A 27,844-nucleotide genomic window follows, 5' to 3' on the forward strand; every position below is an offset into this window, starting at 1 on the left:
CAGTCCATATGTTTCACAGAACTGGACTATCTTCTTTTGCAGATACTGGTGTCTTTACTGGGATCACTAGAGCTTGCCACATGTGATACATCAGTTGAAGATGGTCTTGCTTTCTATATCCTTTGGATTTTGCCTTTGTCAGTGTATTGGGCATAGCAATTTCTGTGCCACATGTACTCCTGGGGGAATTCTGGGCCAAAAATTTAAAATTCTGCGCCAAAAAATTAAAAATTCGGCATACAATATTTTAAAATTCGGCATATATTATTTGTGAAATAACACAATATAATCACGTCAGTTTCAATTATTTTGGTAATTTATTTCAAAATACCTGTCAGCAAATATGTCTCTAATAATACAGACAACAAAATTCAGGATTTTTTTTTTTTTGACAAATAGATTCCTTACTAGGCAAATTAATACAGAACTTTAAGTAATTTATTTAAACGACAATAAAGAAACATATTTTCCGCATCACTCAGAAGCAATGCAAAGGCTTTGGGGAGTGAGAGGTAACAGAGGAGCTGAGGGAGAGGGATGGAGCCTGGGAGTGAACCTGGAGGGTTGCTGGGTGTGGATGGGAGAAGTATGGAACTGTTTTTTTGGGGGGGAGGGGAAGCTAGGGAGCCTCCCCTATGCAGACCCTGACTGATCCCTAGCCTCTCCCATTCAGTCAGGCACATCTGCCCCCATTCCTGTGTGTCCCTGCAGCCCCCTTCCCCACCCTATCCCCATGTGGGCCTACAGCCCCCCTCCCATTCAGCCCCTGGCTCAGTGCTGTTACCCCACTAGCTCATGTGCCCTCACCCCAGTCTGTGACCTCCCCAGCAGTCCCATGTGTCCCGCTCTGTCTGTCCTCCCACATCCTGTACTTCCTAACCTGGCTCCATGGTCAGGGTGCTGTGATGAATGCAGCCCGCTGCTGTCTGTTACTGCTGGTCAGCTGCTGCTGTCTGTTCTGGTACCACAGTGGCCTCTGGTGGGCAAAAGGCAGAACGACAGCACTTCTCAGACAATGTATTTTTTTTTCTGTGCAAAAAAAAAAAAAAAAAAAAAATTCTGTGCCAGACAAGAATTTTGTGTGTGTGCAGTGGCACAAAATTTCCCCAGGAGTACATGACTCAGTTTTGCAAGGTGGACTCAATTCTGTCAATGGCCTCTTTGTATTTGACATCTTGTAGTTTCTTTCTAATGGCTGTTGCCTCCCTTATTCTACACAATCCTTGTTCACCTGTTTTATGCACATCTTCTTTACTTAATACTTCACAAATAATGTAGAGACTGTAGGAAAATCAGTATGGATCTCCTGAGCCTTACTACTAGTTCCATGGTTTACCTACAACCGTAATCAATATGAGTGTCATAAAACATCACCTCATCTAACCACTGTTTCTCTTTCTGTTTGTAAAAAATGCCATCACTATCATTTCTATGTTAATTCTACTCTAACTACAAAGCATTATATACTATAAAACAAATACAAAGTGTGCAAGAAAATGAGAAAATGGCTTCACATATTACAGGAAAAATAAGTTATGATTAACTTACTTACAATATTGACATATGAATAACCAAATACTATAAAAAGTTGAACATTAGGGTGCAGTAAGTGTTTAAACCATGAAGTTTGACTTCTCATTTCTGTTCTTAATAGACTGACAAGGAATTATGTCATGTTGTTGTAGTCAGTCCCAGGATACTAGAGATCAGGTGAGTGAGGCAATATGTTTTATTGGACCTACTTCAGTTGGTGAGAGAGACAAGCTTTTGAGCTACACAGAGCTCTTCTTCAGGTCACCGTGTTAGCTTGAACGCTTGTCTCTCTCACCAACAGACATTGGTCCAATAAAAGATATTTCCTCACCCACTCATCTCTCTAATGAATTACATCAAAGCGTGTGATTGCACTGACAAGTTCATGCATGCGCTGTTTACATACCAAACGTTTCTGGTGAACTTTGGTAGCCGTATGTGTTTGCGAGCTGCAGGGTCTGAATGTCAAAGCTCGGGCTTGGCAACCACCAGGTCTGAAACCAGCAGGTTCACACAGTGTTAGAAAAAGTTGTTACCAACTTTGAACAAAAACTGCCCCCTGGCTCCAAGCCCCCACAGAGGCTAGTTCAGCCATTTCAGTCCACTCTCTAGTCTAGGGGCTGCAGTGCCGAACCTGGCAGCGCCCGCGTGCCCCCGGCTTGCCAGGCCTCTGACCTCCAGCTCTGCACCCATCCTCGCCTACCTCCCACACCCCTTTTAGCGGCTGGCGCTGCGCGAGGCATCCTGGGAAGCACAGTCCACGCGCCCGGCTCCCCCACCAGAAGGCCTCGTTCTTCCTTTGTAGAACTGCAATTCCCGGTATGCCACGCGGCACAGCGAGCCCCCGCGCGGTGCACCACGGGACTCGTAGTCTTCCCAAGGGCTCGGCGAACCTGGCTAGGGTCTCCAGGGGAACCACAGTTCCCAGCGTGCCCCGCGGGGAAGGGCAGGCGTCAGCGCCGCCGCGGCGGCCGGGCGAGCGAATCAGAGCCGGCAAAACAAAACTGCCGGGTTTGAAATCCTCCGCCTCCCCCCTGCGCCATCGTCCTCGGCGTGACGGGCCAGAGCCAGGCGCGTCCGACCCACACGCGGCGGCACCGCGCGCAGGTGAGCGGGCCCGGGGCCGCGCGGCTTGTTTATTGTAGGGTCGGCCGGAAGTTGACGGGGTCGGGGGGATGGGCGGGTCCTGGCGCTTCTCCAGCCCGATCTCCGCGGGCCCCCGCCCTGCCGGGTTTCCCAGGTAAACAGTTGTTGGAGGGGGTGGGTGTGCCCCCCCCGCAACCCCTTGCTGCCCCGGGGCGGGGGTGCCCCGTGCGGCTGGTCGTGCGCCCCGTCCCCCGGGCCATGCGCTCCGGGCTATGCGCCTCTGGCTCCGCATCCCTCCCTCCCTCCCGGTTGTTTCTCTCTCTTGCTGCGTTGCCCAACTGAAGCCGCCCTGCTATTGTACCTGCCGCCTCCCCTGGGCTCCGCCAGCGGGCCGGGCGGGTTGAGGCGGGTGAGTAATTGTGCGCTGCGTAGGCAGGGTTGTTGCATCACTGAGCAAGGAGGAGCTAGTCCCGCCTCTCCCTCTTACATCCTCACCTGGGGTGCTGTGCTCGGGCCGCCTCGCCAGAGAGCCATTCACCACAGCGTGATGGAGAGCAGCGGCAGGAATGGTCGGGGGGTTGGAGCGTCTGACATAGACAGAAGGACAAACAGCTAGCTGTGTTGTTGTAGCCCTGTCGGTCCCAGGATATTAGAGAGACAAGGGGGGTGATCTATTACCAGATCAACTTCTGTTAGTGCTGCTATGTGTGCACTACAGATTACTTCAGTATCACTTGCGTCACTCTGGGGTGTGAATAATCTGAGCGACATTAATTATATCAACCTAAGTGCCAGTGGAGACTGCGGTATGTTGGTGGGAGAGCTTCTCCCGCTGACATAGCCACGGCCTCTCAGGGAGGCAGGACCCATCCGCGTAGAGCATCTTCACCAGAAGTGCTGCAGCAGCAAAGCTACAGTGCAGCTGTACCACTGTAGTGTAGACATAGCCTGAGAGAGACAAGCTTCAGAGATCGCTTAGCTCAGCTTTGACTAATGGGTGGCCTAAGAATCCACAAAAACATGGTGTGTAATTGCCAAGTGGGGGGGAAGAATTATCTAGTATAATGTAAACCATTTCCAGCCAGGATCAGAAGAACGAACTAACCAAAGGGAAATCTTGGACTGTCTGCAAAATTTACCAGGTGTGTCAGGCTGTGGAATAGTCTGTCAGGGAAAGAGGTGGAAAACCCCTTTGCTTGTTACAATCTGATTCCAGTACTGTGCTGACAGGTGAGTACCAGCCAGGATGTAAGTGAAAAGGAAAAACAGTTGTGTTTAACTCTGGCTCAGCTTGCAGAGGAGGGGAAACTCGCAGGGCTGGATCATGGTTTGTGTTTAAAGGCCATAATTTTGGGGAGAAAGGAATACTGTTTTGCAGTTCTAACAGTATTGTAAACAGAGTAATGTCTTATGGGATGTTGTCAGGTAGTTCAGGTGCCCAATTCAGTCGTGTTGATTAACAGTAATGACTAAATTAAAATCTAAACCTTTCCCTGCAACACACTTTCAGATTCTGAAACTGACCAATCTAGTCTCACTGTCATGATTGTTACTGTTTGGGGGTTTTTTAATAGCTGAATCAACTAGATTTCTAAAAAATCAGTGTTGATAACCTGAGATGCTATTTGTAATACAAATTAAACCTGTTTCTTCAAGTCGAAGTTTCTTTGTTTATCTTGACAGTGGACTCCCTTTAAATCAACAGTTCTTGGAGGTTGGTGAAGTGGAGAAAATGGCATCCGAGGACATTACTAAGCTAGCGGAATCACTTGCCAAAGCCCAAGTGGGCGGAGGGCAGCTGAGCTTCAAAGGAAAGAGCCTAAAACTCAACACTGCCGAAGATGGTAAGAGAAAACGCTTGTGTTGGGGCAGTGTTCCCCCTGGGTACGTGTTAGTGCCATCCCAGAGCTGTGTGTCATGAACCTCCTCCTAACTAAAGGTGTCTGGACACAGCTAACTCCAATATGTGAGAGTCTATGTAATGTGGCAGGGGGATACAAGGGTCAGCCATCTGAGAAATGGGAACTTCTGATAGAGAAGTAACCCCTCCCCACCTTTCCCCCACCACACTATCCCAGCATCACTGCTACAACTGGAGAAACTGGTTTTGACTCTCCCTGACTTATAAATGTTGATTTTGTTCTGGGAGTGTCTCTTGTACTTCTAATACACACACTGACGCTTTAAATTGCTAGAGGCAAGAGACTTTCCTCCTACACTAAACGCTTCAGGAAGCCTAGTAAAACTCGGATTGATTGAAATGCCAAGGGATGCTAGCAAGGCTTTACAAGCTCCGTGCAGAGGGATTGGTTAGTCTCTCCTGCCTGCCTCCGCAATCCCCCTTGCCCTAGGATAGAGTGCCTCAGTTCCTGTCTCAGTCCTAGACAGGCTTGTTGTTGTTTGCCTGGGGTGCTCTTCCCCCTGCACATCTCTTGTTAGGATAAAGCACTGGCTGGGCAGTGGTGTCCTTGTCTTGCAGTGGCGGGTGGGGGAATAAATCCCTGAGTCACACTTGGAAGTAGGTTGTTCTCAAACCCATGACTGACTTTTCCCACTAGTTTGCATGGTGATGCTCTCCTTCTTACCCCTCCTTGGTAGTGCAAAACCACGTTAGTTGTGGGTGAAAGACCTAGAGGCTGGGGAAAAATGAGTAGTGGTGGGAAGAGAGAGACTGCAACCTGCCCTTGTATGGAACCTAAGATGACTTGGGTTAGAAAGGAGGAGAGTAAGGCTCTGCTTGCTCTGTGCAGCCAAAGAGGTGTCTAAGGAAATTGAGGAATTTGATGGCTTGGAAGCCCTGCGCCTGGAAGGCAACACCGTGGGTGTGGAGGCAGCAAAGGTCATTGCCAAAGCCCTGGAGAAGAAAGCTGAACTCAAGGTGAGATCTTTTAGTAGTACTGAAGGGGAGGGGAGGATATATTGATGAGATGTTGAAGGCCTGTCTGTTTTTGAGCACTGACCCAGGACAGGTCCCTGCAGGAGCAATACAAACTTCAAATTCCTTCCTTGTCCCACCAGCAGATAAGAATAGACCCAGGAAACTAGGCTTGTGTATGAATAAGTGGTGGCAAACCCATAGGACCTCATAACTTGGCGTAACAGCCCTGTGAGTAGCATTTGCTGAAATACTGCATTTCAGCCTTGGGCAGCGCTCCCTGGCTGAGACAAGAAAGCCATGAGAGAAGACTCACACCAGGGTAAGCCTCTGTAAACCAGAGGGGAGCGCTCCAGTAATGCAGTGTAGCCACTTAGGGCTGTGATCTCATCAGATCTTGCAGAGTCAGACCTCCTGCTTGGGTAGGAGACTTCAAGCAAAGCCCAGAGTGCTGCAGGAAATGGTGATGGAGGTTTACCACGATGTTTTCTACCCTCTGAATTATTTATCCAGGACTCTAGCCTAGTATTGAGGTGGGTGGGTACTGTGCCACTGGAAATGCCATCTTCTGAATGAAACCTAAACCTGAAGCCTTGACTGCTTGTGGTCACTGAGGTTTCTATGGCCCTTCTCATAAGTTTAGGCTTCCTATCCTGATGAAATTCTCATTCTGCATCCTTCAGTTTTCATTGGGTGTGGTAATCTTCACTTATGTCCTCAGTTCTTGTGTGTTGTTGCTGTGCACTGTTAAACAGCTGAGGAATTCTACCCCAGAAATTACTGCGTTTCCTTGGGGAGTGAAGTGAATTATGGTTTGTGTAGCTCTTTGGCATAATTAGGTGACGGACACAAGAGAAGTGTAAATTGTAGTATATCATGTCCCCTGTCGAGTGCTGGGGGCTAGAGGACCTTTGAGTGTGCTTCTGATATTTAACAGTCATATATTTCCATCTGTCTCTTTTTAGAGGTGTCACTGGAGTGACATGTTCACAGGGAGATTGAGGTCTGAGATCCCTTTTGCTCTGGTAAGTGGGAGAATTGGGGGTTAAAGTTTCAGATTTGTGATTACTCCTAACCTTAATCTCCTCTCGCACCTTATGTTTACACTTAAAACTATCCATCCTTTCCATGGATCCATGTGCTGTCAGAGACCCAAATACAAACATAACCTCGCTGATAAAGTATGAGCATGTATGGTTTTCCCTCTTCCTCAGCCTCTGGGATGATGGGAAGAAGCGATAGCATAACACCTTCTGGCTGGATCAGTAAAGCAGCTCTTCCCTGGAGGAGGATCAGCAGTATGGCCATCTGATGGGCAGGGTGGGAAACTAGGACTCCAGAATAAAAGGATACCCTCTTAAAGCAGCAACTTGGAATGATTCTGGGATGAATCAGGAGGTGGCTTCTGTAATCTTAAAATCAAAAAGACTAATTGCTCATTTAAATAGCATATATTTGGATCTGTGAAACTTGGTGCTTGGGCAGGTGACTGAAATGTGTGTGGCTCCTGTGGCCTTCTTTTAAAAAGGCCTGGATAACTTCATGGTGTCTAATACTTAGAGCTGTGCACATTCAGCTAACAGTAATCAAATCCCATGCTTCAGGGCACAAGCTAACTGCCTTGGCAATCAGAAAAGATTCCTTCTCCCTCATGCAGCACTGCATAATACGGGGGGGAGGGGGGGACCTCCTCCGAAACACTGGGTAGTGGTCTAAATGGGCCTGTGGAGCTATGTTACTAAAAACCGAATCCCTTATCTCCTCACAGACTGCCCTGGGGGAGGCCCTTATCACCGCAGGTTCCCAGCTGGTGGAGCTGGACCTGAGTGACAATGCCTTTGGGCCAGATGGCGTGCGTGGCTTTGAGGCACTGCTGAAGAGTCCTGCCTGCTTCACTTTGCAGGAGCTCAAGCTGAACAACTGTGGCATGGGCATTGGAGGCGGCAAGGTAAGTGACACTTCTCAGTCCCAGCTCGGTTGCATTGGTCATCCCATAAAGATTGGGTGCGGGGGGCCTTAGGTTCCAACTTCCCCCTTTGTTGTCTTGATTACCATCATACTTCAGACTGATCTCATGAAGTGTCCAAGATGAGCAGAGTTGGCCTATCCCAATACCTGGACAGGAGAGTCCCTCATCAAGAGAATTCTGATGTTCTTCTGTCTGAACTCAGTGCCTGAGCCTGGCTCTGATGGAGGCTGTCCTTTTGAAGTGTAAAACCAAGGCCTTGACAATTCATGGTCACTAAAGAACCAGGGTTATTTACCCAAGTTTGTGTTTAGACAGGGCAAAGGGACTATTGCGTTTCTGTGCTATAAAATTCCCTGTACGGTTTCAAATGTGACTACACTGTTAATAGTGGTGGTGTAGAATGGTTCCTGTGTCCCACACCAGAAGCAGCTTCACTTCAGTGGTGTCCTAAATGCTTCCTATATATCCAGTTCATAAAACATTTCTGGGATCCTCCAGGATGAGATGCTATAGTAATGTAAAGCTGTTAATATTGTCTCTAGATCTTAGCAGCTGCCCTGAAAGAGTGTCACAGGAAGTCAAGTGCCATGGGCAAACCTCTGGCTTTGAAAGTATTCGTGGCTGGCAGGAACCGCCTGGAGAACGATGGTGCCACCGCACTGGCTGAGGCATTTGGGGTAAGCTCCAAAGTAGGACTTCCTCAGAGATGGGGTACAGGTGTGTCAGGTGTATGTGGGCACTGGTTCTGGTAGTGATGGGGGAGCAGTGCGTATTCAGACACGTATGCTAAAGAAATGTGCACTGAGGAGAAGGGTGTCCATAAGGTACTGGCCCTCAGTTCATCTTTACCACAGCAATCTGTATGCTGCTAAAACAGTCAAGCATTTGAGGATGGTAACACCAAGAAAAGGAGAAGACTTGGTTAGAGGAGGCATAACTGAGAATAATGGGACAAGACTGAGCACAGAAAACAGGATTTGTTTCCATGATGAGTAACTACTCCACACTATAATCTGCTAACTGTTAGGTGCAGTGATGTATTGCTTGAGTAACTTAATACTGTACAGAACAAGTGATGCAGTTGGAGATTAATCTGGCACTGGGAGGGAGTGGGCCAGTTGACCAGTTAGATCTCTAATCTATCTCTCTATATCTCTATCTCTAATTGCTATGATAGCTGGCCCAGGCATAGCTTTTATCTCTCTCTCACAAATCTCCTGCAGGGGACACTACCAACTAGGGTCTCATTTCTTCCTTTGGCCCCTGTTCTGATCAAGCTGCTAGTGCTGCATTTGGGTGGGGGAATAGAAATTGGGCTGTCCCATGCCCACCTTTCTATCCAGCGAGAATGAATGAGACTGGAATTTGGTTTAGACTTGTGGTAGTTTTGGGGGACTAAGTGACAAGGAGTCTCAACGTTTCCTCACCAGCAAACCTTACATTGCCTCCCTCTTTCCTCCCGTGACCTCCATACCCTACCTAAATCCTTTGTGCCAGATCTCAGAACACTGTGCTTTTCAACTAAAAAGACACATAATTATTATATACAGGTCTGACATAAAAATTAGGATTTAAATTCAGTGCATGGAAATTTGAGATCTCCCTTTAAGAGTGTAAGTTATCCTGAGAGAGAGAGGCTGCCCTCCGAAAGCTCTTCTAGGCAGAGAATGTCTGTCTTCATCCTGTTTCTTTCAGCCATGAGTACTAAGTAGGGGTGGTATCCAGGAAGGGACAAGGTGTCGCAACACTGAGCATCACGGTGCCTAAATTTTAGATACCTAGAAAGTCACAGGAATAACACAGCATTCCACAAAACTGAGTGAGTGGCCTAGGCTCCCTACACATTGAATGGGGAGAGTGAGATGCCTAAGCATGTGATCCACAAAAGTAAATGCACCATGAAACCGATGACGATATATCTGAGATCTGTTGATATTTTCATCCTCTGGACAGAGGGCTTAAACTCCCTCATAAATTTCCACCATAACTTCAACAACCACCACGCATCTATTAAACTCTCTCCCTCGAATGCTGCCACACTAGCATCAACTTCCTGGACACCAATCAGCTTCAGCAATGCAACCCTGCAGACAACCATATACAAGAAACCCACATAGCAACACACCTAGGAATCTGTTATCTACAGCCAGGCACTCAGATACCACAAAATGTGCTCTAAGGAGGAAGTCTGGGATATACAACTTGATGCACTCAAAACCGCCTTCACCAAACAACAACACTTCACCAGAGAATGAGATCGAAGTTTGGATCGGGCCACCCCAATAGCCCGAGAGAACGTGCTTCAATACAGAAATAAAACCCCTTCTGACTGCACACCACTAGTTGTCACCCATCACCCTGCACTGGAACTCATATGGGGTATCATCAAATAGTTACAACCCATGCTCAATGGGGATCCATCCTGAAAGAAATCTTTCTTGAATCCCCTCCTCTGGCCTCCAAATAAAGCCCCCAAACTTCTCCAAGCTCATCAGAAGCAAGCTCCCCACAGACCAGGACTACGCCAACTTAGAGCAGCACCAGACCCTGCTAGAACAACAGATGCAAAACCTACAGACATATATCCACTGCTACAATGATCATTCCTCCCCCCCGCCCCCCACCTTTCAAGATCCAGGGGTCCTACACATGCCTATCCCAACATGTGGTGTACCTCATCCAGTGCACTAAATGCCCCAATAACAACTGTGTGGGTGAAACCCAGGCAATCGCTATGCTCTTGAATGAACTCTCACAGGAAAGTGAGACAAAAACACCATATCACCTGTGGGTGAACACTTTTCACAAAACAATCACTCTATATCTGACCTATCAGTCCTCATCCTCAAAGGTGTACAACACTTTCAAAAGCTGAGCCTGGGAGCTTAAATTCATTACTCTGCTAGACACTAAAAATCAGGGACTGAACAGACATTGGATTTGTGGCTTATTACAACCACCTGCAACCCACTAATGCCCTCTTCTTGTCCTCTGACTGCAGAGGTGTTAATGGGTCACTCTACCTTGAATGGTCCCTTCAGAATATGTGCTAACTACTTATGCTAAACTATCTGCTCCACCTTGCATTTTGCTGTGACGCTGGCTGGGAGTACCTTTCCCAGCCCTGAAGAAGAGCTCGGTGTGGCAGGAAAGCTTGTCTCTCTCACAGCAGAAGTTGGCCCAATAAAAGAACAGATTTAAAAATTTTATTAAAGTGAATGTTTAAAATTAAATATACACAAGTTAAGAGGGAAGGTACTGTACATCTGGGGTCAGGCTTGGGTTATGAGGGATTACAGGTATCGGTTGCAAGGGTGAAGAGATGCATACATATCACATAACCGGCATAGACCCAGATTGGGGTGCAAGAGTTTTTCAAGTGTCAGTGGATAAGTGGGCTCGGGTACGCCACCAATGGAATGTATAAGGAGTCCAAGTCAGTATTGGTGTAGCGAATGAGTACATGGGTGGGGTGCGTCCCTTGGTTCGTCAGGGAAGGAAGTGGGTTATTTCCCTGGTCGGCGGTCTCAGTTACTCAGTGTGGTATTGGCGGTGTCCTGTGATGTGTTCCGTATAAATGTCTCTGGACCACCTGATGGTGTCGGACACCATGAGCTGTCTCATGAGCCGGGCGTAGCGTCAACCGACTCCGCACGCTCTCAGAACCGGCTCGTTGTGGGGGTCCCACGAGCCCAGGGCACCTTGTTCCACAAAAGCCAGCATGCTAGCTGAGCAGCTACCTAAGCTAGCGAACAGGAGATGCCAAGAAGAGGGGTGTGTGCTAAGCCTTACCCATGTCTCAGAAATAGGCACCTAAGTCCAGGCTGCAGGGAGGCGCCTCGCTCTGCTTAGCATTCAGTCAATGGGAACTCGCTGCCCGGAGACAAGCGTATAAGGCCTTTTCTTGCAGGAATGAGTTAAATGCCTGTTCTGCGCAAAACAGGGTGGTGATGCTGGGGCCCACCTCATAATTGTTTGTTCGGTGTGTAGAGCACTGACCTGCCAGAGAGGGAGAAAAGCGAGAGACCCCTGTTCAAATCATCTGAGTGTTCTAACCACTGAGCTAGGGGGTATTCTGATGTGGGGCTCCCTCAGTCTCTCCTGTCGAAGCTGTTGCACTCTGGATAAATAATGGGAGAGTGATAGGAGCAGGGGGACTGGACTCCGGGCCTCCCATGTGGGTGTCCTGACCACTGGACTACAGAGTCATTCCCATTCTTGCCCATTCTCTCTGTGGATAAATACTTAAAACAGTCACTGGGCCAGATAGAGCAAGTACATGAGTGAGAATGACTGACTGTAGTCCAGTGGTTTAGACACCCACTTGGGAGGTGGGAGACCCTGGGTCCAGTCCCCCTGCTGCCATCACTCTCCCATTATTCATCGAGAGTGCAACTGCTTCAACGGGAGAGACTGAGGAAGCCCCATATCAGAATATCGCTTAGCTTACTGGGTAGAGCTCTCTTCTGAGAGGATTTGAACAGGGGTCTCCCACATCCCAGGCAAGTGCTCTAACCGTTGAGCTAAAAGTCTTATACAGTGGGTACCACCTCCTCCAGACTTGGAATGGGAGCTGATCTGGTAGGCCCTTCACCTGACTTCAGGGGCCAAATGCCTGTCTTCACCTGGTTTGTGAATCGCTCTGGGGCTTAGGCAGCCTGAGTTATGTGTCTGCCTAGAGGGAGACAGCATCGTGTGTGCCCAGAGGCAGGAACATAGGTGCTGAGGGACTCTGAAAAACATTCACTGAGTGAGTTTAGGCACCTATATGGTTCAGCAGGAGTTTTGTGGACCACAGTGGTGCCAAAACTGGGACTTAAGTGCTGAAGTATCTTCTTGGATCCCACCATAGCTGCTCACCACATAACTCCCATCCAAGGCAACAGGGGTTGTAGGCACTTGTTATTTCGCTGGCTCATGTCTTTCAAATGTACATTTTCCATCACCTAGTGACTTTTTAATTATCTTGCATGCTGTCAAATGTGCCAGCAATAGTGTTGCAGAATCTACTTATTGGTGACCCCATCTATATGTGTATTGTTGCATATAAATAGGTAGATATGATCCTGCCTGTGTAACAACTACAAATAAACGAGACTCTCTATCTCTGGATACTATATAAATATCTTCCTAGGCCTGTCTTACATATTTATATAATGCCATTAGGTGTGTGGACAAAAGAGCATTCTGCACATATAACAGTGCTAAACCTGCGTGCAATCCCTAAAACAATGACAGGTTTGGGGTTTTTTTCCATATAGCAAGGCACTTAGACTTGTGTGGGCTAGTGTCTTATTTTCATGTTATATATTGTATGTGCCCTACTGCACTAATTCCCATTTTGGAGGGTTTCCTTTGCAACCAGAAGGGCCAGAAGCAGAACTAAAAAGAAGCAAAAGATTTTGATTCTGCCAAGTGGTCATGTGCCTTGACCTGGAAAGCAGCTTCTTGAGACACTTCTGGCTTATAGCCCCAAGGCTCAGAATCTCTGTCCAAAGAACAGATGGAAAACGACATCCTAAGCCCTGACTCACCAAATAAAAACATCGGTCCTACCTTGATTTGTCACTGGAGACATAGCTGCTGGGGTAGGAGGGGTGTATTTGTAGCAGTTAACAGGATTGCAGGGGTTCTGGTGAGTGATGTAGTGGACTCACTGTGGGTGGCAGAGAAGCAACTTGTAAGGTAATCCCATGGGATGGTGGTTGTCTCTGCCTGTGTTGAAGTGTTGTTTCTAATGGCTAATCCTGTCTGAATCTAGCTCATCGGGACACTGGAAGAGGTCCATATGCCACAGAATGGAATCAACCATCCTGGCATTACAGCGCTGGCCCAGGCCTTTGCTGCCAACCCTTTGCTGAGGATTATCAATCTGAACGACAACACCTTCACAGAGAAGGGGGCTGTGGCCATGGCAGAGGTGAGTTACTAGCAGTTGCATTGGGTGTCTCTCTCTGCTCCCTCCCCATCCCCCCACTCCCGGTTAATAATGGAAGGGTCTCTTCAGTGCTTTGGGGCCGAATGTCCCTGTGAAGCAGGGAGGGAGAAGAGGCTCTTTCTTCTTTGAGTATGAGTGAGTTGATCGTTCCCTCTACCCCTCACCTGAATTTCTACCTTCATGGGCGTGCACTCTCACTCTCTGCAGACGCTGAAGACTCTCCGACAGGTAGAAGTGATCAACTTTGGGGACTGCCTGGTGCGCTCAAAGGGTGCCATCGCCATTGCTGAAGCAGTCAAAGAGGGGCTCCCTAAACTAAAGGTACCACATTCTGCTGCTCCATCTTCAAGTCTCTTCCCAAAACACCCTGTATGTTTCCCCTCCCTTGTTCTATGTGCACTCCCCTGCCCCACCCTGTAATCCTAAAACACGGTTCTTCCAAGTGCAGGCCCGTCTAGTTCTACAGCTCTGCCTACTGCTGATCTCAGAGATGTGATCTGTGGAAACTACACCTCACAGCATGCAGTGCTCCAGCGTGAGCTAAGTGATGGTCTGTTCAGATCCAGGTTGAACCATGTATTTAAAGCCACTTGTCTCATCTACTCTGCAAGTTGCTAACAAGGTTCTTGGGTGGGTTTGGAAGCAGCTGTTCTAAACTATGGGACAGCATAAATCAGGAGGGGTACAGGATGAGTGACCACTACAGTATGTTCATAAAATGCAGTATCTGTATCTCCGTGTCACATCTTGGATGAGACCCCAGTTCACTAATATTTGTATTATCCTGGCACCTATGGACCCCATATTGACTGCAGTTCCTGTCCAGTACCATACCCTACTATTTCATTGTCCCTACAGTACTAGCATTTCTGTCAGCCTTTCCCAGGGTGTATCTTACTCAGTCACCTGTGAGGTGTTTGGTAAGAGTGTCCCTCTAACTCCAGCCATTGCATTATTATTTACTTGTATTACCAGTGCGCTTTTGGGTTCTGGTCCATGCCTAGGGCTCCTTTGGCCTCAGCACTGTACAAACACAGAACAAAAAGATTGGTCCTTGTCCCAAGGAGCTTACATTCTAAATAGAAAATAAAAGACAACAAATGGATACAGACCAACGGGCGAGTGGAAGAAAACAGTGAGACAATATTAGCTACGCAAGGTTATCTAGTGCAGAGAGTTGAGTTAATAACAACTTGCCTTGTGAGTTTGAAAAAAAGTGTCCACCCTGTAGTAGTACCCATAGCTCAGGCCTGTACTGTGCCCAGTGGAAGTCACATTTTAAAAACAACGGGGTTCGTTCATGAATACACCTGTTAAAGTAAAACACAGCCATCCTTTCTCCCGGGTCAAAGAATCCCAGGATTAATAACAGGCGAAGGGAGGAGGACATCAAACCAAAATAATCCATTCCAGAACAAATTCCCTTCAGCTGTTTAATATTAAATCCCTTCTCGGGGATCATCTCATTCAATATGTCTGAAGGGATGTGGCTGCCCGTTGAATAATTTGTTCTTATTGGCCTGTTGGCCTATCCATATTATTTAGTCTTTGCTCACTGCCTGAGTCCCTTCCAAGTCTTTTTATAACTTAAAAAAATATTACCTCTGTGCTGAGACCAGCTCCAAAGGAGAGAATTCCTTAAACAATTCTGAGCATGCCAAGCTGGTATTTCTAATGGAGAATTGGCATACAGCGTTCCTATAAAGCAACTTCTCCTCTGCTTCTCAGGAACTGAACTTGTCCTTCTGTGAAATCAAACGAGATGCTGCCCTGACTATTGCAGAAGCTACTGAAGATAAGTCTGAGTTGGAGAAACTGGATCTCAATGGTACGTGAGCATGAAGTTAGATCAAAGCTTATCCAGTCCATGACAAACTCTAGAAACCATTGGGAAGAAGCCTGCGGGATTGAAATATCTGTATTGCTGCTAGAAGTGTCTCTGTATAAAATATTGGTGCTGCTTAGAGCAGCTGAACCGACTAAGTGCATAAGCTCTTCCCTCTTCCCCTAGGCTTTAGTGGTTATACTTAAACCTCTTGAGCCACAGTTTCAAATCCTGACTGCTTATCCCTGACACTTCCTGAAGTGAATAAATCTGGGTTCCATATGTCTGTGTGTCTCTGGGATGAGAATTTAAAAACAAGGTCCTGTCTGCTCTGTATTGGTATTAAAGATCCATTGATGCTATTAGTTTTGCATCGAGGTCTGCTTCTATGTGCTTGGTCACAGTTTCCCGCTCCTTGTGTTGATTGTTGCCTCCCCTCCCAGAGGTGGCTGCATTTCTATGGTACTATACATATATAATTTGAGAAGTGCTTCAGAATCACCCAGGATTAAAGGAGCTGTATAAATGTACAGAGAGGTCAGTCTCCAAGACTCAAATCTCTTCTGGTTAATTACATTTTTCCTTCTTTGAACTTCCTTTGCAATTGGATTCTGTAATGTTCTTCTTGTCTCAAACCCTTGTGTGGTGTCTGAGTTGGTAAACAGCTGACAGATTTCAATGACAAATCTGCTGTCCGAGCAGTTTGTAAAGTTCTTTGTGTGAAAGGTGTTTATAGAAATGCAAATCAAGCAGCCGTCCTCCCAGCCAGACAGAGGTTGTATTTATGGACTTCACTGAGCGCTCTAGTTAAACTTTTTTTTCTTGTGACAAATTCAGCACCCGATCTGTGAGTGTCTGTCTCTTCCTCACCCCCAAGCTGACTTCTCTCTGCTTGCATCCTAGGTAATGCTCTGGGGGAAGAAGGCTGTGAACAGCTCCAGGAGATTCTTGAAGGTTTCAACATGGCAGATGTACTGGGGTCCCTGAGGTAGGCCATGAGAAACAGCTGTGGCACGGGTCTGCTCACCATTCATGTCAGAGCTCTGTCTGTCTGTCTTTTACATCTGTTTCATGCGAGTTCCTGTTTTTATGGGGTCTGGCACTACTGAGAGGTGTTGGATTAACAGGACTGGAGACGGAAAATTTCTATCCCCAGTATGTATGCAAGTCCCACCCCCTCAGTGTACCTCACACCTTCATCTGGAGGGAGCTCCATAAGGGTGAGATGAGAGCACGGTCTTCGTGGCCTCCTCCGCTCTTGACTCTTCTGCCCACACTTGATGCAGCCTGCTCTGGTGTTTTGTGGACACCTGTCCACTAGGAACTAGGCTGAGACTCTCACCTCCGTTTTACCCACTGCCAAAGGGCTGTTCGATGGGAACCAATCTGCCCCTGCTGGTCTGAGGCCAGATTAGAACAGGTGACCTAAACATGCCAGGCCCCATAATCCATTGCAGTCCCCAAAGGCTCACACTCACTGCCCTAGAAGTGATTTGCTGCCAGTCACCTTAGTGTTTTAAGGCTTGGAAGGGTCTTACTGCATTTTGTAATGACCTGGAGAACTATTCTCAGGGGCCAGTGCATGACCAGGAAGTCCGTATTGCGGGGCTGCTTTTCATGTGAACTCTTCTCTTAATCCTTCTTAGTGATGATGAAGGGGAGGATGAAGAGGATGAAGATGACGAAGGAGAGGACGAAGAGGATGAAGATGACGAAGGGGAGGATGACGAGGAGGAACAACAACAGCTGCAGGAGAGGGGGCAGGGAGAACAGGAATCGTTGCCTTCTAAGAAGATTCTTGACTCACATGTAAATGTGCTTTGAGGGATAGCCAATAATCCCTTATTGGGAGTAGGGGAAGGAGGTTTGAAATGGGGGGAGGCTGTTATGAACTTGTAGAGAACAAGTGGGGGTTCACATACCTCTTCTTTGATCCGAGGGATGTGTCAGAGCAGGGGTGGAGTAAGAGAGGAGAGGGGGAGAACAATACCTCAGGAATGTTTGGTGGTGATCTGAAGAAAATTAGCAGGAAAATCTTATTTCTTCTGTCACTTTCTGTAGCCACGACAGCACTGCCTGGAGCCAGATAGTCATAGGGTTTGCAGTACAAGCTTTCTCCTCACAGCTTAGCTAGTGCCATTCCTATCCTGGGCTCACTTTTCCCACCCCTTCACAAGCTCTGACAGTGCAGATAAGTACTGACCTGCAGCACCATCGCCCTTTCCTACACATTCATGCACCCACAGCTCTGCCGGTGCTCTGCAGAATGAGCTGGGATCTGACTTGCTCTGTTTCAGGACTCTACTCCCGTGTCTCCTCCTCCTCCTGTGGATGTTGCCACGTTCCTCGCCTTCCCATCTCCAGAGAAACTGCTGCGACTAGGGCCCAAGTGCTCTGTTCTGATAGCTCAGCAGGTAGGTGGGTCAGTGGCTTTCTGATGGTGTGGTTGGTACGACGTGTGTTGGGATAAATTGTTTAACCGCCAGAGGTGATCTCTTCCGGGAGTCTCGTGACCTGGATTAGGGTCCTCCCATTGTCCAAATGAACAGAATGGAGGCTGACACAGAGACAGGGGGTGGTACCGTTGGACTGGAGAATAGCTAATGTGGTTCCTATTTTCAAGAAGGGGAAAAAAAGTGACCCGGGTAACTACAGGCCTGTTAGTTTAACTTCTGTAGTATGTAAGGTCTTGGAAAAAATTTTGAAGGAGCAAGTAGTTAAGGACCTTGAGGTGAATGGCAATTGGGACAGATTACAACATGGGTTTACGAAAGGCAGGTCGTGCCAAACCAACCTGATCTCCTTCTTTGAGAAAGTAACAGACCTTCTAGATAAAGGAAATGCGGTGGATCTAATATACCTCGATTTTAGTAAAGCGTTTGATACGGTTCCGCATGAGGAATTATTGGTTAAATTGGATAAGATGGGGATCGATAGGAAAATCCAGAGGTGGATAAGGAACTGGTTAAAGGGGAGACTGCAGCGGGTAGTACTGAAAGGTGAACTGTCAGATTGGAGGGAGGTCACCAGTGGGGTTCCTCAAGGTTCGGTTCTGGGTCCGATTTTATTTAATCTATTCGTTACTGACCTCGGAACCAAATGTAGGAGTGGGTTGATAAAGTTTGCGGATGACACAAAGTTGGGAGGCATTGCCAACTCGGAGAAGGATCGGGATATTCTGCAGGGAGACTTGGATGACCTTGTAAATTGGAGTATTAGTAATAGGATGAGATTTAATAGTGAGAAGTGTAAGGTGATGCATTTAGGGATGACTAATAAGAATTTCAGTTATAAGCTAGGGACGCATAGGTTAGAAGTGACTGAGGAGGAGAAGGACCTCGGAGTCCTGGTTGATCGCAGGATGACTATGAGTCGGCAATGCGACGTGGCTGTGGAAAAAGCTAATGCGATCTTGGGATGCATAAGGCGAGGTATTTCTAGTAGGGACAGGGAGGTGCTGCTTCCGTTATACAAGGCGCTGGTGAGACCTCATTTGGAGTACTGTGTGCAGTTCTGGTCTCCTATGTTTAAAAGGGATGAACTGAAACTGGAACGGGTACAGAGAAGGGCAACTAGGATGATCCGAGGAATGGAAAACCTTTCCTATGAAAGGAGACTCGAGGAGCTTGGTTTGTTTAGCCTAACCAAAAGAAGGCTGAGGGGGGATATGATTGCTCTCTTTAAATATATCAAAGGGATAAATACCAGGGAGGGAGAGGAATTATTTCAGCTCAGTGCTAATGTGGACACGAGAACGAATGGATATAAACTGGCCGTGGGGAAATTTAGGCTTGAAATTAGACGAAGGTTTCTAACCGTCAGAGGGGTGAAATTTTGGAACAGCCTTCCGAGGGAAACGGTGGGGGCGAAAGACCTCTCTGGCTTCAAGATTAGGCTAGATAAGTTTATGGAGGGAATGGTTTGATGGGATTACGTGATTCTAATCAATTAGGCAATAACGGCCATCGCTGGTAAAATGAGGGTCTGGCTAGAGAATCTTGCCTGTATGCTCGGGGTTCTGCTGATCGCCATATTTGGGGTCGGGAAGGAATTTTCCTCCAGGGTAGATTGGCAGTGGCCCTGGAGGTTTTTCGCCTTCCTCCGCAGCATAGGGCAGGGGTCGCAAGCTGGAAGATTCTCTGCGACTTGAAGTCTTTAGATCACGATCTGGAGACTTCAACAGCAGAGCTAAGGGGAAGTGGGGGGTCAGCTTTTGTGGCCTGCATCATGCAGGGGGTCAGACTAGATGACCATATTGGTCCCTTCTGACCTTAAAGTCTATGAGTCTATGAGAACTTGAAGCTGCATGTCTATGAAGCAGATATGGTGCCAGCACAGCAGCTGCATTTCATGGCATGGCTTATGCCTCCACGAGCATCCTGATACAGCCATGACAGTTCCTGTCATGTCCAGCCAGTTGGAGGCAATTGTTGCACTGCTCATTGTTGCTTCTGTAGCAATCGTGTCTCTTCTGCCCTCACTCTGCCATGCACTTAATGGCTCCTGCTTTTTGTCTCTTACAGACAGACACATCTGACATGGAGAAGGTGGTTACAGCTCTCCTGAAGATCTCTTCTGTGTTCAAAGATGAAACCACAGTGAAAACAGCAGTGCATGAAACAACAGGTGATGCAGTCAGTGTCTCCATGCAAAGGTGTGGGCTGAAGGAGCCTAACTTGCACCTGTGGCTTCTAAAGAGATCCCAGGGTTGGCCTCCCTGGACCATGCCATTTTGTGGTAGTTCGGTCTCCCATGGCAGCCAGAGGAAGACTGTTCTGTCTCAATAGTGTGCCAGATTGTGTAGTGCTGTTTTGGGGGGAGTGAGGGTATGAAACCTCAACAGATCAGTTTATGCCCCCAAAGTATGACAATCAATATCCCTTGTAGCTTAATTAGTATGGCTGTGAGTGTTACTCTTCCTGGCATTTTTTGGTGGGGGAGATGGGATTTATTAGGTTTTTTGTTTTGGTTTTGTTTTGGCCTCAATATCCTGTCAGTGAGTTCCACAGATTAATGATACTGTAAATAGAAAGTGCTCCCTCTATTCCTGTATCTGGGGACAGTGTAAATAGAGCGCACCCATTTGGTGTTCTCTTTACTAGTAACTGTTTTAGATCTATCGTCTCTTTCCAGAAGGACTGGGACTGGAAAGGTGTGGGGTAGGGCACAGAGGCAGTGCGGGGGGACCATGTACCCTTTGTATGCCGTGGAGCACAGCACTGGTGCACAAAATAGTAGAGGAGAGATTTGGGTGGGGTGTGGCCTATGGACTGTGTGAATCCACTGAGCAAAACCCTCCTGTGGAAGTGTGGATGCTTCCATAGCCCTGAGGCTGCTGTTGTGGCTGCAAAAGGTATGTGAAGGTGCTCGGTGTACTGCCCCGGGGTTGAGGAGGATGAATTCTCCATCCTTTCTTCCCGAAATCCCCAGTAGCCGTATTCACCTACGTGCAGTCTGCTTATTGGAGCTGTGTGCGGGGTTCAGGATTTGGCCCCTCCCATCTGGCATCCCTTTAAAGTCTCTTATACTCATTTACACAACTAGCTATTGCCATTAACAGACTCCTAGTGGGTAGGCAGGACAGAAACCACTAAAGGGCTGTTCTGTGCACACCAATAATGTCCCTTGTCACTGAGGCAACAATCTGTGATTGATTGTATCAAAGGCTGTTGCAAGGTTCAGCATGACCAAAATGGCCAGCTGAGCTTCCTCTGAGGTCAGCAGGAGATCACGCATGGCTCTGCTAATCTCTGCCTCTGCTCCTGTGGGTGACTGGCACCCACGGTGTGACTAGTGTCCACATGCACCTGGAACTGAATACTCTTCGGCTTCCCTAGCAAGTTCAGGTCATATCTGGCAATTGCTGCAGTGTCAAGAGATGGTGGTTTCAGGGTGAGGCATCTGTGTGTTGAAGGAGGGCTGACCCTTCCTGAGGGAAACATCGATAATGTCTGACGGGGTACCGCAGCCACCCTGCTTTCCTTAAGTTAACAAGTGGGGCGAGAGCCAGAGCCACAAGTGGCTGATCTTGAGGAACTCTGAAAACCACAGACCTCCTCGCTGGAAACCAAACCAAATGCACACCCAGCGGATGACAGTCCCATGGGAGCCTGTTGCTTTTGTCATTTTAAAGGCCGGTGAGACCAGCTCACAGCCAAATTGTCAAACCCATCACAGTGAGAGCGAGGCTGTGTGCTACCCAAACGCATCCAGGTCTTCCATTCCTTGCATTGTCTCTGGCTGAGGTCAATTAACACTTCTTGGCCTCAGCCATAGTTCTTCTCTAGGCCTTTATGCAGCCCCCATACTAAAGACTGGACTCCATGTGACTTCTTGGCTTTCTCTCTGCCTCATCTCTTTCAACTCCCAGCACTCACTGGTGGCCTGCAGTAACCTCTGGCACCAGAGACAAACAGGGTATATAAAGGGGTGTGGCCTCCCACCGCCCATCTAACAGCTGATTATAGTCAAGGCCTCGTGTACTCAATGGCAAACTTGACCTAAATTCTGCACTGAGCCCCCTGTCTGTGTGGCGTTCCAGTGCAGTAGACTGGAGATTGAGGCAGCTTCAGATAAGCGGAATGTAATTGAATCCAATAGTGAAATGAACAATAGTCACCACAGTATCTCATGGTGCTCTTCAGCTTTACACATTTATTTCTTTCTCTAGATGCCTTGATGAGAAAAGCCTTCACTTCTGCCACGTTTAATTCTGATGCATTCATCACCAGCCTGCTGATCCACATGGGCCTGCTCAAGGTGAGAGGGCAGGAGGGAGTTAAAAGTGGGCTGTGATGGGTGAGCTGGGCTGAGTTCTGATTACATTTCTGGTTAAAAGCTAAGGCTTGCTGGATTGTGGGTAATCATGTTCCTGTCTCCATGGCAACAGTAAGACTCCTATGTATGCCCAATGCCTAGGGACAATAGAAAACTGCAGGGATAACAAATTCCAGAGTGGGATTATATTTGGGTGGAGGGCATGGATTAGCTGTTCCCAATTCTGTTCTACTTGGTCTAGCTTGTATATTCAAGATCAGATATCTCTATAAGGCAGGAAGGGTCATACAGACAAACTGGGATGCTGCTGGACAAAGCTTTTATAGAGTTAGGAGTTACCGGTTGTCAGACTCCTGGGTGTAGCCTCATGAATATCTATTCTTCACCCTGGTATCCAAAAGGGCCACTTAGTCACATCTTCTCTTTTAAAAGGACCACAGCAAGAATAAATGAAAGACATCCGACTGAAACTTTCAGTTTCATTCTATCCAGTGTCCTTGCTAATGCCTGGAGCGTCCAGTTTGTGGCTGCACAGAATACAGTAAAACCTGTTAGCAGGATTATTCTTTTTGAGAATCAGTTGCAAGTTAGCTAACCGCATTGGAACCTGCACGTAGGCTACAGCATGAGCTGAGCCGAAGGGGGATTGGAGTTGTCTCCATCGGCAAGCTCAGAGTAGTGCTTCAGTGGTCTGGCTGTTCTGTCGTCATAGATCAGTCTGAAGCATCTCGGAGCCTCAAGGACTAGAAACCTCTGAAAATAAAGTCTGGAAAAATCAGCAGAAATACTTGGAATACCCTAAAGCCACAAAACTCGCATCATCTTTTCGATCATGTGGCTTTCTGGGGTTCTCCGTGATGACTCTGAACCTGGGGAAATGCACAGCTGTGACATGGGTTAGGGACTAAGACACTTCCTTTGGATGTTCTACTCTGTTCTCTCTTCCTCGGTCCCCCACTCACATGAGGCCCGGTCTAGTTCTCTAGTCCTCTGCTCTGTGGACAGGGTTTTTTCTTTCCCATCCTGCCTCAGATTGCAATCACTGTGGAGATGCTGAGATGAATTGGAGGGTAGAACTTTCTTGGGGCGGGGCTTCAAAGTAGAGAATTGATTGGGGGAGCAGTGCCAACAGTCAAGTCCTTTCTTGGCTGACCAGTTGTTGATTGTGATCCATGTGCATCTATGGCTCAGGTTTGGGGTGGAGAGGGAGGCTGTTTCCATACTTCTTTTTCACTCTAGACTTGAAGCAATAGCTAGGGTCGTACGAACAAAACACACTTTCAGCGTAACCTAATGCAAAGGGATCCATTCAGGAACAGGGGATGCAGGGCATCCTGGAAAGCAGTGATTCTGAACAGGATATAGGAGTTGTGGTGGACAAGCAACTCAACATGAGCTCCCAGTGCAATGCTGTGGCAAAAAGGGCTAGAGTGGAGGTAGGGAGGTGACTTGACTTGCGTATACAGCACTGGTGAGACCGTCAGTGGAATACGGCATACGCTTCTGGTGTCAGCATTTTAAAAAGGGTGTTAAAAGTTGGAGAGGGTGCAGAAAAGAACCACAAATGATTCAAGGGCTGGAGAAAGTGTTTTATATTGAGCAACTTGAAGAGCTCAATCCTAGCTTATCAAAAAGAAGACTGAGAGGAGACTTGATTCACGTACAAGTACCTTGATAGGGAGAAAACGCTGGACATGGAGGGACTCTTAAATTCAGTGACGAGAAGTATAACAGGAACCAGTGGCTGGAAGTTAGACAGTGTGCTTGTTTCTAGTTTGAATTTAACAGTGAGGGTGATTATCCATTAGGTCAAACTCCCAAGGGAAGTGGTGGATACTCCATCTCTTGGTGTCTTCCGATCAAGACCCTTGGCCTTTCTGGGAGACATGCTTTAGCCAAACACAAGTTATTGGGCTCCATCCAGGGGCTACTGGGTGAAATTCTGTGGCCTGTGATAAATGGGTTGTTGGACTAGGAGAGCTAATGGTTCCTTCTGGCTTAAACTTGGAATCCATTCTGGGAGTGACTGGAAACAGCATGCTTGGGTGAGAGAGGGGCCTACAGGAGGGAATAACTGCCCCTTTGGATCTAGCAGGAACTGTAGGCTTCCTTCTCAGCTGGAGGGAGGGTCCTGACAGGGTGTCTGTGCAGAGGAAGGTCTAGAAGAAACATGCATGTGCACTGTCTAAATTGCTTGCACCTCACAAGACTGTCAAGCCCTAATTGAAACAAACTGGAGTCTTCCTGATGCCTGTGGTGGAGACATTTCCCTTCAGGTTGATTGCTCATCTCCTAAATAACCCAATGTGTATAACACAGGGGCCAGCTCTCCCTCCTGCTGCCGAGGGAAAGGCTAATTCCAGCAAAGAATTAGATAGTTGTGTGAATAACCATAGCATCTGTCATGATGTAAACTAAGATGATCTCCAGAACTAGTCCTTTCCATGACTTACTAGGGAAGCTGAGCCTCTTTTTGCGTGCATTGCGCTATGGAGGGTCGCTTGCCTTTAAAGGCATCAGGGGTCGGCCAGTCAGACAGCATACTGGATTAGATGGAGTGATGACTGCGTTTGGTGTGGCAGTTACTATGTGCCTGATTTTTCTGTCCTTCCTCATCCCCATCTGGCAGAGTGAAGAGAAGATCAAGGCTGTCCCAAGCCTCTATGGCCCTCTGATGACCCTGAACCATATGGTCCAGCAGGATTATTTCCCCAAATCCCTGGCCCCAGTTCTCCTGGCCTTCGTGACAAAGTGAGTATTGCACCTTGTCAAGCAATCCTGTTCTACAGGAAGTTAGACACTTCTGCATATGGTTGAGTTAAAAAGAAAAATACATACTCTTCCCTTCGAGCCTCCGGTGGGCGGGGGTTCTAGAATAAAAATAGGAACAGCTTTCCTTTAAGCTGTTCACATCTTGCTTAGTCCAACATTCAAAGCTTACAAGGTAAAAAGCACTGATCGTGGGGAATGAACTGGGAAACTGACTTTCTAAAGGTGGTCTTAAAACTGGCGTTTATGCAGAGGCAGGCAAGTTAATGAATAGTGATATCAAGTGACCGTAGCAGTGTCTTAGCCCAAAGGAAGACTAGGATCTAATTTCCAGTCACAAGTTTAATGAGTTAAAAGGACGCTGCTGAATTAGATTTAGCCCCAAATGTATATCTTGGCCATTACAAAAGTAACATCCAAGATTAATATTAAAGTTTTCATGACTTCAAGTTCCAGTGGAAACTTCTTGAATTCCCATGCATTGCATCTGCAAATGAACACTGCCCTGTTGTGACAGGGCATGAGAGCTGGGAAATGAAAACAAAATTGACAAGTCTGTTAATTATCTTTGGAGAGAACGCCAGAAAGTAAAGATCATGAATAGTGAAAATTTTAAGCCTTGTTCCTTTTTTTAAATTCTCTTTTTAATACTAAAATATTTCTTATAACACAGATAAGGCAGTGCTTCTTAGAGTGTCAGTTTTAACAGTTTCCTTCTAATACTTATGCAAATGTTGTTTAAAATCATTAAAAGGGAAAGTCTTAAATTTAGCCCTGGGGCAAAGTTACAGATTGATAGGGCATTGGTCTCCAGAGCTATTCTCTCTCTCCCCCGCCCACCCCCAACAAGTCAACCATGGAAGCACAGTGGAAACTTAATGTTTGTATAGCACTTAGAAAAACCAAACCAGTGAGTCCCCACGCACTCCGTTGCTATAGATAAGTGTTGGTATCCGTCTCTTCACTAATGGAGGGGGAAACTGAGTCCGAAAGGCTGTGACTTGCCAAATCAACACACAGTTAGGATCCATGTCAGGGAGTTTGTTGGGTTTCTTAACCTGATTATATCATGTTCAGTCTGCACTGAACAGTGGACACCTTTTTAAATAAGTTCCATAACCAAGCTGAAACGTGGGGCAGGCGTAAAGCTAAAATTGGTCAGGTACAGTATTTATTCCATGTATTCCTAAAATACTCAGAGGCTGTCATGAAGATGAGGATCCCATTGTGCTGGGCACCATACAAATACAAAGAAAGACACTGGCTTAAAAGTTGTGTCCCTCTCCCCAGCCCTTTGTAAGTCGTGCACACTTATATATAGCTGGCCTTACTTAATAGCTAAATGGAAGGGCTGATAGTTAACTGGCTGCCTTCTAGCCGTCACAGCAGAGATGTGAAGGTGGAGATGGCTGGCCTTGCAGGGCCAGTTCAGGGGCTTGTTCCACATGCAAAGGACAGTATGGCTATAGCTGCAGAGGTAGCTGGATACGAAGCTGCCAAAGGATGATCAGACCTGGCACCTGTAGCGGTTTTGCAGATTGGGGGGGGGGCTAGAATTCGAGTTCCTGATTCCTAACCTAAAGGGGAGAGACTATGCGAGCTATTCACATCTCTCCTGCAAACATGCTGTGCACTGTTGTTGCAGTCCGCAAAGGAAGGATGAGGAAATGGGGCTGGTAGTAGTTCCTGCTGAAGGGGGGCAGGATGTAATAAACAAGCTGCCATAGCAGTCCTGTCTGTTAGCGCTCTTTCCTTCTCCCAGAGCCTGACCTGTAGCCCCGCTCACCACCTTGCTGGCTCTGAAGCAGCCCCTCCCCAAGTAAAGAAGAGCAGGAATTGTGCTGTCCCCAAGCCCCCAGATCACTGGACCTGTCTGCACTATATAAACGAAATGTTCAAGGGAGAGGCGTTCCCATCCCAGACCTTCAAGCCGTGTGCTACTGCCTGTGACAAAAACATGTCTAAGTAAAACTGATCTGGACGATGGGCCACGCTGAAGACTACTTATAACATTCACTTCTAGTGATCTGCTGTGGAGTCAGGTGCACCATTAACGAGCTCTTCCTCCAGCATAACCTCTGACCTGAGAGTGTCCAGTGGCTGCGTACACTGAGAAGTTCATTCACAGCACACTCTGCCCTGGATGTGTGTACACCCCTCTCTTAGGCTCTGGGCCAGCAATTAACCCTACGTGTTGCTCTCTGAGCTGTGCCCATAGCGCATTAAACACGGTGGCAGCCATGATTTTGCTGCATTTAGATCAGTGGTTCTCCACCGATTTACCTTTGTGGGCCGCATATGCAGCTCTCATAGACTCATAGACTTTAAGGTCAGAAGGGACCAATATGGTCATCTAGTCTGACCCCCCGCATGATGCAGGCCACAAAAGCTGACCCCTCCACTTTCCCTTAACTCTGCTGTTGAAGTCTCCAGATCGTGATCTAAAGACTTCAAGTCGCAGAGAATCTTCCAGCTTGCGACCCCTGCCCTATGCTGCGGAGGAAGGCGAAAAACCTCCAGGGCCACTGCCAATCTACCCTGGAGGAAAATTCCTCTCTCCGTATTATGTGGCCACATCCACACTATATACATGCTACCTGTATGGCCCTGAGGATCTCACATGGGCCGCAGCTGTGTGCTGACAGGGCTGTAAGTGGGCTGCAGGTTGAGAACTACTGATCTAGATGTTTGGGTACCTCAGTGACAGGCATGGTGTAGATAGGTAGCGCTTCCAGAGTGAAAACGTGGCCTTATTGATGTCAGTGGCAAAACTCCTGACTGCGGCTGTAGCAGTATTTCATCACAACTTTGCTTAAGAATAGGGAAGCAGAGAAGTCTAGTTTTGCTGGGGGGAGAGGCGGTGGCGGCGAGGGGAGGAGGAGAAGCTAGAGGGAGGAATGTGTGTGTCTTACAGTGATATAGTGTCAAATCATAAAATAGCCCAGTGACTTTTGCAAAGGAAATGTCTTAACATATGGTGAGAGCAAAAGGAAAAAACAAGCTAGTACCGAAGCTGCAGAGTCAAGCAGTTAAGCCATGCCATTGTCCAAATGAGAACTTCCTTCCCAACGC

At 47.4% G+C, this 27,844-nt stretch overlaps 1 protein-coding gene across 3 annotated transcripts in view; it reads left to right on the forward strand.

Moving 5' to 3' along the window:
* Positions 1-2,431: 2,431 nt before the first annotated feature.
* RANGAP1 (Ran GTPase activating protein 1) overlaps positions 2,432-27,844 on the forward strand; it is a 28,632-nt gene continuing 3,219 nt past the window's right edge. The window contains exons 1-16 of one of the 3 annotated variants that reach the window (XM_024200420.3): positions 2,433-2,640; positions 3,762-3,849; positions 4,303-4,463; positions 5,370-5,497; positions 6,460-6,519; positions 7,263-7,442; positions 8,006-8,140; positions 13,225-13,383; positions 13,609-13,722; positions 15,130-15,229; positions 16,130-16,214; positions 16,873-17,035; positions 17,524-17,640; positions 19,750-19,852; positions 21,897-21,985; positions 24,633-24,754. In XM_024200420.3, the coding sequence (XP_024056188.1) occupies positions 4,352-4,463; positions 5,370-5,497; positions 6,460-6,519; positions 7,263-7,442; positions 8,006-8,140; positions 13,225-13,383; positions 13,609-13,722; positions 15,130-15,229; positions 16,130-16,214; positions 16,873-17,035; positions 17,524-17,640; positions 19,750-19,852; positions 21,897-21,985; positions 24,633-24,754 (1,667 nt within the window). In that variant the 5' untranslated portion in view covers positions 2,433-2,640; positions 3,762-3,849; positions 4,303-4,351. Of the gene's footprint in view, positions 2,641-3,761; positions 3,850-4,302; positions 4,464-5,369; positions 5,498-6,459; positions 6,520-7,262; positions 7,443-8,005; positions 8,141-13,224; positions 13,384-13,608; positions 13,723-15,129; positions 15,230-16,129; positions 16,215-16,872; positions 17,036-17,523; positions 17,641-19,749; positions 19,853-21,896; positions 21,986-24,632; positions 24,755-27,844 lie in introns of all 3 variants that reach the window. The other 2 variants (XM_024200421.3, XM_024200419.3) reach the window with 2 other exon arrangements.

Source organism: Terrapene carolina, unplaced genomic scaffold, assembly GCF_002925995.2.
Source record: "Terrapene carolina triunguis isolate 2854851 unplaced genomic scaffold, T_m_triunguis-2.0 Scaffold247, whole genome shotgun sequence".
Classification (NCBI taxonomy): domain Eukaryota; kingdom Metazoa; phylum Chordata; order Testudines; family Emydidae; genus Terrapene; species Terrapene triunguis.